The sequence below is a fragment of the Salvelinus sp. IW2-2015 genome, linkage group LG16 (genome assembly GCF_002910315.2).
Source record: "Salvelinus sp. IW2-2015 linkage group LG16, ASM291031v2, whole genome shotgun sequence".
NCBI classification, from domain to species: Eukaryota; Metazoa; Chordata; class Actinopteri; order Salmoniformes; family Salmonidae; genus Salvelinus; species Salvelinus sp. IW2-2015.
Genome location: NC_036856.1, coordinates 39,238,491 through 39,249,604, shown reverse-complemented (window position 1 = coordinate 39,249,604; position 11,114 = coordinate 39,238,491). Strand labels below are relative to the sequence as shown.

Sequence of the window (11,114 nt, the reverse complement as noted above, 5' to 3'; positions counted from 1 at the left end):
CTCATCGAAAGAAGCTGTCTCCTTTTTCCTGCTCTCGTGTTGGTGTCTTATCATCCCTGTCCACTTCCTTGGAGGCGTATAAATACTGACCCCCGTAGGAGAGAGCGCGAGCAATTAACTCATTACGCGGATTTGGGCTGCTTTAGTCGGTGCTACTGCACTGTAGTAGGCAGTGTGCTAGATAGTGTACTGAGGTCTGTGTGTGTGTTGTTAATAGGTTGTGCGGAGGCAGAGCTGAAGGAGTTCAGTCCCCACTACAGGAGACAGTAACTCTGTGGTCTTCTTCTCCCAAGTCCAGGATGAGCTTGGAGCAACAGAAAGAGAAAAATAAAAACAGCTCCTCAAACAAAGGGAAGGAGGTTTTGTATGTGTGTGTGTGTGTGTGTGTGTGTGTGTGTGTGTGTGTGTGTGTGTGTGTGTGTGTGTGTGTGTGTGTGTGTGTGTGTGTGTGTGTGTGTTCAATGGATCAGACAGTTGATGCAGAGAGAACACGTCTCCCTTCCAGGACAGCTACAAGGCCTTCCCCCACCCTCCCTTCGGCAAATCGGATCACGCCTCCATCCTGCTCCTCCCTGCCAAAAGGCAGAAACTTAAGGAGGAAGCACCAGTGGTACGGACGGTTCAACGTTGGTCTGACACAGTGGTTCCCAAACTTTTTATAATCCCGTACCCCTTTAAACATTCAACCTCCGGCTGTACCCCCTCTAGCACCAGGGTCAGCTCACTCTCAAATGTTGTTTTTTGCCTTCATTGTAAGGCTGCCACACACACACTATACGATACATGTATTAAACATAAGAATGTGTGTCACAACCCGGCTCGTGGGAAGTGACAAAGAGCTCTTATAGGACAAGGGCACATACAATAATATAAAAATAATCAATAATTTTGCTCTTTAGTTTAACCATCTTACATATAAAACCTTATTTGTTAATCAAAAATTGTGAATAACTCACCACAGGTTAATGAGAAGGGTGTGCTTGAAAGGATGCACATAACTCTGCAATGTTGGGTTGTATTGGAGAGAGTCTCAGTCTTAAATTATTTTCCACACACAGTCTGTGCCTGTATTTAGTTTTCATYCTAGTGAGGGCCACTCTCGCATAGGTACGTGGTTGCAAAGGGCATCAGTGTCTTAACAGCGCGATTTGCCTGGCAGGATACTCCGAGCACAGCCCAATCCAGAAATCTGGCAATAGCTTCTTTTTTTTTTCAGATATTGGTAAGTGGACTGGAGGCAGGGCATGAAAGGGATAACGTATCCAGTTGTTTGTGTCATCCGTTTATGGAAAGTACCTGTGTAATTGCGGACCCAACTCACTCAGGTGCTTTGCTATATGACATATGACATTGTCTGTAAGCTTGAGTTCATTTGCACACAAAAAATCATACAATGGAAAGACCTGTGTGTTGTCCTTGTTAATGCAGACAGAGAAGAGCTCCAACTTCTTAATCAATGCCTCAATTTTGTCCCGCACATTGAATATAGTTGCGGAGAGTCCCTATAATCCTAGATTCAGATAGATTCAGATAGATTCAGATCATTCAGGCGAAAAAACATCACCCAGATAGGCCAGTCGTGTGAGAAACTCGTCATTGTGCAAGTGGTCAGACAAGTGAAAATMWTGSTCAGTAAAGACAACTTTAAGCTCGTCTCTCAATTTAAAAAAAACGTGTCAATACTTTGCTCCTTGATAACCAGCGCACTTCTGTATGTTGTAAAAGTGTTACACGCTGCCCATATCATTGCATAGTGCAGAAAATACACGAGAGTTCAGGGGCCTTGCTTTAACAAACCATTTTCACTGTAGTGTCCAAAACATCTTTCAAGCTGTCAGGCATTCCCTTGGCAGCAAGAGCCTCTRGGTGGATGCTGCAGTGTACCCAAGTGGCGTCGGGAGCAACTGCTTGCACGCGCGTTACCACTCCACGATGTCTCCCTGTCATGACTTTTGCGCCATCAGTACAGATACCAACATGAGTAAGACATTTGAGCGTGCTAATCCTCGCAAGGCTGCCGGCTAAGATGGCATCCCAAGCTGTCCTCAGAGTATGTGCAGACCATATTCAATCTCTCCCTATRCCAGTCTGTTGTCCCATCTTGCATCAAGATGTCCACCATTGTTCCTGTACCCAAGAAGGCCGAAGGTAACTGAACTAAATTACCATCGCCCCGAAGCACTCACTTCTGTCATCATAAAGTGCTTTGAGAGGCAAGTTAAGGATCAAATCTGTATTCCATTCCAACCATTACAATGAGCCCATCCTCCTATAGCTCCTCCCACCAGCCTCCTTTGTTCCACCTTACCGGACACCCTAGAAGACGCACTACAATTTGTATACCGCCCCAACAGATCCACAGATGACACAATTGCCATTGCCCAGCACACTGCCCTATCCAACCTGGACAAGAGGAATATGTAAGAATGCTGTTCATTGACTACAGCTCAGTCTTCAACACCATAGTGCTCTCCAAGCTGACGACACAACAGTTGAAGGCCTGATTACAAACGACGAGACAGCATACAGGCAGGACGTGAGAGCTCTGACAGAGTGGTGCCAGGAAAATAACCTCTCCCTCAAAGTCAACAAAACGAAGGGGTTGATTATGGACTACAGGAGACAGCAGAGAGAGCACGCCCCCATCCACTTCGACGGGGGTGCAGTGGAGAGGGTCAAAAGCTTCAAGTTCCTCAGCGTGCACAGGTGAATAAGGCACAACAGTGCCTCTTCAACCTCAGGAGGCTGAATAAATGTGGCGTTACCCCTAAGACCCTCACAAACTTCTACAGATGCACCATCGAGAGCATTCTGTCTTCAGTGTCTGAGCAACAGCCTGTTCACCCAGCTAACATCTAGAAGGCGGACACAGTACAGGTGCATCAAAGCTGGGACTGAGAGACAGATAAACAGCTTCTATCTCCAGGCCATCAGACTGTTAAAACAGTCATCACTAGCTGGCTTCCGCCCAGTACCCTGCCTTGAACCATAGACACAGTCACTATCTGGCTACCACCGGATACCCTACCCTGCACGTTAGAGACTGCTGCCCGATGTACATACACTACATGACCAAAAGACATGCTCATCAAACATCTCATTCCAAAATCATGGGCATTAATATGGAGTTCATCCCCCTTTGCTGCTCTAACAGCCTCCATTCTTCTGGGAAGGCTTTCCACTAGATGTTGGAGCATTGCTGCGGGGACTTGCTTCCATTCAGCCACAAGAGCATTAGTGAGGTCGGGCACTGATGTTGGGCGATTAGGCCTGGCTCGCAGTCAGCGTTCCAATTCATCCCAAAGGTGTTTGAAGGGGTTGAGGTCAGGGCTCTGTACAGGCCAGTCAGGTTCTTCAACACCAATCTCAACAAAGCATTTCTGTATGGATCTTGCTTGGTGCATGGGGGCAGTGTAATGCTGAAACAGGAAAGGGCCTGTTTCAGCATTGGTGCTTCAACAAAGTACTGAGTAAAGGGTCTGAATTCTTATGTAAATGTGATATATCAGTTTTTATTATTTTATAAATTTGCTAAAATGTATAAAAATCTGTTTTTGCTTTGTCATTACAGGGTATTGTGTGTACTGGATTCTTGATATAGCTCATTCTAATATATCTACTGCTTTCCATATCATTCTTAGTATTTATTCCGTAAATTCATACGGTGTACAATCATATAGATCACATTTGGATTACTGTTACAGTGCTATTTGGGTTAATTGGATTCGTTCCCGACATTTCACGATTTCTTGTTGTTGTCGTTTTGAATATTTGTATACTTGTTTGACATTTTACTGCATTGTTAGGAGCAAGTAACATAAGCATTTCGCCTCAAACTTTGATTTGATTACCCCTGAGGAGATGGACATGGCATCATGACGTCATCTCTTTGTTGATTCAGGGTCCTCCGAAGGCGGGGGAGGTGCTGTATGAGGAACAGGTCCTCCATTTTGATTATACCCGGAAGTGGAAGGAGAGATACATGGTGGTTCGCGCCAACTACTGCCTGGAGTGTCACGACAGCTTTGAGGTGAGCAGGACGCTCTTATGACACTCTTATTAACAGCCATGAGAGAGGACTGGGATCAACTAGATTCAGATGCAGGAAAAACTATTATTCAGCGGATGGTCAGGGGGCTGGAACATAATTACAAATCATTTGTAGACTGCAAATTGACCACAAGAAGCCCAAACAGYTGTATTTGACAAAAACATAATAATTTCAAACCTTACTTARATTTGTATACGATCACATATATCACTTATGCGTGGGAATACTTTGGAACAGATTTCCAAACTTAAAATCCCTTTGAGCTGATTTGCTGGTGTCTTTTATGTCCCTAATAAAATATATATATATATATTTGGGCCCACGGGTTGCCAGTTGGGGAACCCTGATATAGGACATAGTCACTGGGCAACATTTTATCTGAATGGGTGAATAGGTGGCATACGGAAAATGAATACTTTAGCTAAATAAATAACAGAAAAAGATTCAGTAGCCCTAATGACTGTTCTGTTCCAGACCTTTGTGAAGGGCGTGCCCCCGCTCCACAAGCTGCTACCAACAGGGGGCACTGTGCTCACCACAGAGGAGAAGTACATGGCCATGGTGGACCAATGCTTCCCTGTTTCTGAAACCAACAGTGAGTATATCATGCAGAAGGTTGTCCGTTGTGGGCATCCATACTTGTGTGTATGACATTGAGTTGAGTTACAGTAAGTAAACAAAACTGACTAATGATGTCAAATCTGACTACCGATGCTGTGTCTCTTTATTACCAGCTATATTATGACATATACTGACTATATACACTCTGTAGATAGTGTGTGTGGAGAGTGTGAGTGTGTAGGTTAGGTTACACAACTCTCTGTTGCTACACAACATTACACACTCACTAGACAAATCTCTTTATTTCAGTCTCTATGGATTCTCTAGGTGTTCTACTTGTCCAGTGGAAGTCCAATGCAAATACAGTCTGTCCCAAAGGCTGTTCAAACCTGCCTACTGGGACACAGAAGCATAGAGAAACCAGTCTTCATAAAACCGGACTGATAATACACCTGAACACTGATACAGCGTGTGTTTGACTGTTGGGATTTCATTTGGTCTCTGTTGCCATGCAGAACACTTCTTTTGAAAGTTGGCACATTTTAGTCTATATACTTTGTTGTTGCCCAAACTCCCACCTCAACTTATTTTAGCCGTGTAGAGAGCACAGTGAGTGGGTTTTCATTTTTTAGTCCTAGCTACTTTGGGAGAAGCAGCGTTACCTCTCCTGTAAAAGACGGCCACAGATGGAAATAAATACAGTGTTCTGTAGCACATCTGATCATATATTTTCTCACCAGAGATGAACACTAGCTTAAAAATACACACCTGATCATCAGCTGTTTCATCCTTTGGAATAGCCAGCGTGCTCCTTTAGTTGTCTAGCAAAACCAGGCAGGCTGGCGTGTGTGTGTGCATGCATACGTGTGTGTGTGTGTGTGTGTGTCATAAGTCCCATGCTATGGCCCAGCATGATATGTGTGATACTAATAGCTAGACATCCCAGTTTGGGTGTAACAGTAGTTTGAGATCACATTGTGTAGGTGTGTGTGTACTGTATGACCAGCAGGATGGTGTGTGTGTGTTTCCATTGCAGATGTGAAGGAGGAGTTTGCCCCTCCTACAATCGGCATGCCTGGACAGTTCCCTGTGTACCTCAGGCTTCCGTACCGTAGAGATTACTACTTCTGCTTCCGACAGGAGGCTCGTCAAGATGCATTCCTCTCCATCCTCTCTGACTGCATCCGTCACCAGAACCAAGGTAACTAACCAGCCAGAACGAACGGTTACCATGGTAGCAGGCTCGCCACACCAGCACTGAAGCAAAGATGCATAAGTGTATTTTAAATCACATTTTCATGTACGGTCTCCTGAGGGAGGAGAGCAAACACAAAGCTCAGGTAGAACTAAGCCCGGGGCTGCGCTCCAATTCTCTACCCTTCCCTCTGAAGTGTGCACTCACTCACTCACCCCCCTCTCTCGTGTGTATGGGATATGGTGGAAGCTCCCTCTGGCCCATGTTTTCACCAACCCAATGTTTTGTAAGTGCACACTTTGTGGAGACAAGAAGGMAATTGGAACACAACTCAGGCATGACATCCTTCTTAAAAGACAAGCATCACACATTTCTTTCCACTGTCTTACACTCTTCTTTCTACCGTTCTCTCTCCATCTCTCTCTCTCTCAGACTTCCTAAAGAAGAAGACGGTGGAGGTGCAGGCCTTCCTCAAGGCGGTCCACCTCTACAGACAAGAGAAGGGCCGTTATGACTCCTGGAACATGCTGATTGGCAGTGATGTCAGGGTAYATTACAGCCTGATTCTGCTTTTAACACACATCAAATACTTATACCCTTGAACATCTCTCTCTCCTTTAAAGGCACTATAGGAAAGGAATCTCCATCCTGTTAGTTGATGGCAGTATAATTGGGCCATTGTGTGATCAGGGGACATTTGTAATAGCTGGAAAGACTACCAGGAAGTTGAGTTAAAGTATTTCTGCTAGGAGGCTGCCATTGTCCTACTGCACTCACACACCTCCGCATTCACTTATTAGTGTGTGTGTGTGTGTGTGTTTGTGTGTGTGTGTGTGTGTGTGTGTGTGTGGTGTGGTGTGGTGTGTGTGTGTGTGTGTGTGGTGGTGGTGTGTGTGTTGTGTGTGTGTGTGTTGTGTGTGTTGTGTGTGTGTGTGTGTGTGGTGTGTGTGTGTGTGTGTGTGTGTGTGGTGTGGTGTGTGTGTGTGTGTGTGTGTCACACCTCTCTCGTATAGTAGTACGGTTGGAATGTTCTGGAATGTCAAGATAAAGATGTTGCTCCCAGAGGATTTCGTTTTGTAGTTTCACAATGTGTTCGCAGTATACTTAGTGTTTGCATGTTTTGTCAGGGTTATGAGGGATAACTGTAGCTGTTTGATTGCACACACTGTTTGTAGGATGTTCACAAATATATGCATGTGTGGCATGTTGGGGGTGTGTGTGGTGTGTGGTGTGTGTGTGTGTGTGTGTGTGTGTGGGTGGTGTGTGTGTGTTGTGTGGTGTGTGTGTGTGTGTTGTGTGTGTGTGTGTGTCGTGTGTGTGGTGTGTGGTGTGTGTGTGTACAGGTACTTGCCAACATTGGTTATGGAGGAGCTGTTGCCGTCTCTGGAGAAGGATATGCTGCCTCATCTGAAAGCCAAGAAGACAGAGAGGAAGAGAGTGTGGTTCGCTGTGAGTCATACTCTTCTGTTCTGTAGTAGCTACTACAACACATGATCTTAAACCCTTACCCTCTGACCTCTCTCTCCTCTGCACCACAGACAATAGAATCAGCTTATATCCTGGTGCAGGAGTGTCTGTTGGAAGGGCTGTCTGTTCTGAAGGAGGAGTGTAAGACGGCAGCTTGCCAGCAGGAGGTGCTGATACGTTCTGATATGGACTTGATCCTTCACTCTAGAACCTACCTGGAGGGAAAGCTTCGAGGTGACTACTAGCTAGCTAACACTGGAGAGAGAATCAATCCCAAATCCACCCCTATACTATAACCATATATAGGGGTCAATTTAGCAAGAGAGTCAGGGGTTTTCAGCTCTCACTCACTGCAAGACAAAGATGCTGCCAGTCAGGCAGAGGACTTGAAGCATTCCATTGTGATTGATCTGTGTGTGCTTGGGGGACCTGGTTATTAGTACTTATTGGCTGCAGCAGCTGAGGTAGGTAGAGAGAGCTGCTTTGAGATCAAAGGGAAAGTGCTAATGCTAATGCTATCTTCTATTACTTGACATGATACTGTCTGTGCATCCACATGAGAGATAACATGGCAGGTTAACTATAGACTCATCCCCGTATTGTTTTGTTATTTTCAGTGTTGTTGACATTGATACCTAGCTGACTCCCTGTGAGAGTGACTGTCTCTGTTGAGTCAGCAGATGCCACTCACCAGGTCAGATAACTCTGAACACTGGGCTTTATACAATATTAATCTCCATTAAAACAGAGAGTTTACACAGGAGCCATGCCAATACCCTCCATCAAATGAGTTACAATTATCCAACTTAGACAGCAGCACTTAAGCTAACTTGTTTGATATTCTGGTTTTATTACAACAGAAGCACTATAAATGAAATTCAGAGAGAGCTCAAACTGTGATTCAGTACCGTACTGTGTCTTGCTCTATTGACCTAGCCCTAGCTTGTGATCTGAGGCATGTACAGTGCATTCGGAAAGGATTTAAGCAAGAAATACTAAGAATGATATGTAAAGCAGTAGATATATTAGAGTGAGCTATGTCAAGAATCCAGGAAATAAATATAATGAACAAAAATAGTGCATTTGGAAAGTATTCAGACCCCTTGACTTTCTACACATTTTGTTGCATTACAGCCTTATTATAAAATTGATTAAATAGTTGTTTTTCTCATCAATCTACATACCATACCTCATAATGACAGAGCAAAAACAGGTTTTTAGAAATTTTTGCTAATTTATTAAAATTAAAAACATAATTACTTTATTCACAGTTGAAGTCGGAAGTTTACATACACTTAGATTGGAGTCATTAAAACTCGTTTCCCAACCACTCCACAAATGTCTTTTTAAAAAACTATAGTTTTGGCAAGTCGGTTAGGACATCTACTTTGTGCATGACACAAGTAATTTTTCCAACAATTGTTTACAGACAGATTATTTCACTTATAATTCACTGTATCACAATTCCAGTGGGTCAGACGTTTACATACACTAAGTTGACTGTGCCTTTAAACAGCTGGGAAAATTCCAGCAAATGATGTCATGTCTTTAGAAGCTTCTGATAGGCTAATTGACATAATTTGAGTCAATTGGAGGTGTACCTGTTGGTAGGTTTCAAGGCCTACCTTAACTCAGTACCTTTTTGCTTGACATCATGGGAAAATCAAAGAAATCAGCCAAGACCTCAGAAAAAGGTAAGTTGTTGACCTCCACAAGTCTGGTTCATCCTTGGGAGCAATTTCCAAACGCTGAAGGTACCACGATTCCATCTGTACAAACAATAGTACGCAAGTATATAAACACCATGGAACCACGCAGCCATCATACACGCTCAGGAAGAAGACGCGTTCTGTCTCCTAGAGATGAACGTACTTTGGTGCGAAAAGTGCAAATCAATCCCAGAACAACAGCAAAGACCTTTGAAGATTCTGGAGGAAAAAGGTACAAAAGTAACTATATCCACAGTAAAACGAGTCCTATATCAACATAACCTGAAAGGCCGCTCAGAAGGAAGAAGCCACCTACTCCAAACCGCCATAAAAAAGCCAGACTATGGTTCGCAACTGCACATGGGGAAAAATATCATACTTTTTTGGAGAAAATGTCCTCTGGTCTGACTGGAAACAAAAAATAGAACTGTTTGGCCATAATGACCATCGTTATGTTTGGAGGAAAAAGGGGGAGGCTTGCAAGCCGAAGAACACCATCCCAACCGTGAAGCACGGGGTTGGCAGCATCATGTTGTGGGGGTGCTTTGCTGCAGGAGGGACTGGTGCACTTCACAAAATAGATGGCATCATGAGGATGGAAAATTATGTGGATATATTGAAGCAACATCTCAAGACATCAGTCAGGAAGTTAAAGCTTGCTCGCAAATGGTTCTTCCAAATGGACAATGACCCCAAGCATACTTCCAAAGTTGTGGCAAAATGGCTTAAGGACATCAAAGTCAAGGTATTGAAGTGGCCATCACAAAGCCCTGACCTCAATCCCATAGAAAATTTGTGGGCAGAACTGATAAAGCGTGTGCGAGCAAGGAGACCTACAAACCTGACTCAGTTACACCAGCTCTGTCAGGAGGAATCGGCCAATATTTACCTAACTTATTGTGGGAAGCTTGTAGAAGGCTCCCCCCGAAACGTTTGACCCAAGTTAAACAATTTAAAGGCAATGCTACCAAATACTAATTGAGTGTATGTAAACTTCTGACCCACTTGGAATGTGATGGAAGAAATAAAAGCTGAAATAAATCATTCTCTCTACTATTATTCTGACATTTCACATTCTTAAAATAAAGTGGTGATCCTAACTGACCTAAGACAGGGAATTTTTACGAGGATTAAATGTCAGGAATTGTGAAATACTGAGTTTATATGTATTTGGCTAAGGTAAACTTCCAACTTCAACTGTACATAATTATTCAGATCCTTTGCTATGAGACACGAAATTGAGCTCAGGTGCATCCTGTTTCCTTTGATCATCCTTGAGATGCTTCTACAACTTGATTGGAGTCCACCTGTGGTAAATTCAATTGATTGGACAAGATTTGGAAAGGCTAACATGGCAGGTTATTTACAGTTGAAGTCGGAACTTTACATACACCTTAGGCAAATACATTTAAACTCGGTTTTTCACAATTCCTGACATTTAATGCTGTGGGGATGTTTTTCAGCGGCAGGGACTGGGAGACTAGTTAGGATCAAGCGGAAAGATGAACGAAGCAAAGTACAGAGAGATCCTTGATGAAATGACCCTAAGCACACAGCCAAGACAAGGCAGGAGTGTCTTTGGGACAAGTCTCTGAATGTCCTTGAGTGGTCAGGAAGAGCCTGGACTTGAACACGATCGAACATCTCTGGAGAGACCTGAAAATAGCTGTGCAGCGACGCTCCCCATCCAGCCTGACAGAGCTTGAGAGAATCTGCAGAGTAGAATGGGAATAACTCCCCAAATACAGGTGTGCCAAAGAAGACTTGAGGCTGTAATGGCTGCAAAAGGTGCTTCAACAAAGTACTGAGTAAAGAGTCTGAATACTTATGTAAATGTGATATTTCAGTTTGATATTTTTAACACATTTGTAAACATTTGTAAAAACCTGTTTTTGCTTTGTCATTATGGGATATTGTGTGTAGAATGATGAGGGGAAAAAAACATTTCAATCCATTTCAGAATAAGGCTGTAACGTAACAAAATGTGGAAAAAGTCAAGGGTCTGAATACTTTCCGAACGCACTATATCTATTAATCTCTCTCCTCCTGTAGCCAGTGTATCAGAGTAGCTAATGATTATCTCCTCCTGTAGCCAGTGTATCAGAGTAGCTAATGATTATCTCCTGTAGCC

General features: G+C 43.6%; 2 protein-coding genes across 2 annotated transcripts; both read left to right on the top strand.

Moving 5' to 3' along the window:
- Nucleotides 1-2,608: 2,608 nt before the first annotated feature.
- On the top strand, nt 2,609-6,651 carry LOC139028923 (protein Niban 1-like). Its single transcript, XM_070447448.1, has 6 exons — nt 2,609-2,706; nt 2,793-2,838; nt 3,902-4,030; nt 4,526-4,646; nt 5,649-5,813; nt 6,240-6,651. The coding sequence occupies exons 1-6, from the start codon at nt 2,609-2,611 to the stop codon at nt 6,407-6,409; spliced, it is 729 nt and encodes a 242-aa protein (XP_070303549.1). The 3' UTR covers nt 6,410-6,651.
- Nucleotides 6,652-7,144: 493 nt separating this feature from the next.
- On the top strand, nt 7,145-11,052 carry LOC139028922 (protein Niban 1-like). The gene is made up of 3 exons (XM_070447447.1): nt 7,145-7,256; nt 7,346-7,508; nt 11,036-11,052. Exons 1-3 carry the CDS (start codon nt 7,170-7,172, stop codon nt 11,050-11,052), a joined length of 267 nt encoding a protein of 88 aa, XP_070303548.1. The 5' UTR covers nt 7,145-7,169.
- Nucleotides 11,053-11,114: the final 62 nt, after the last annotated feature.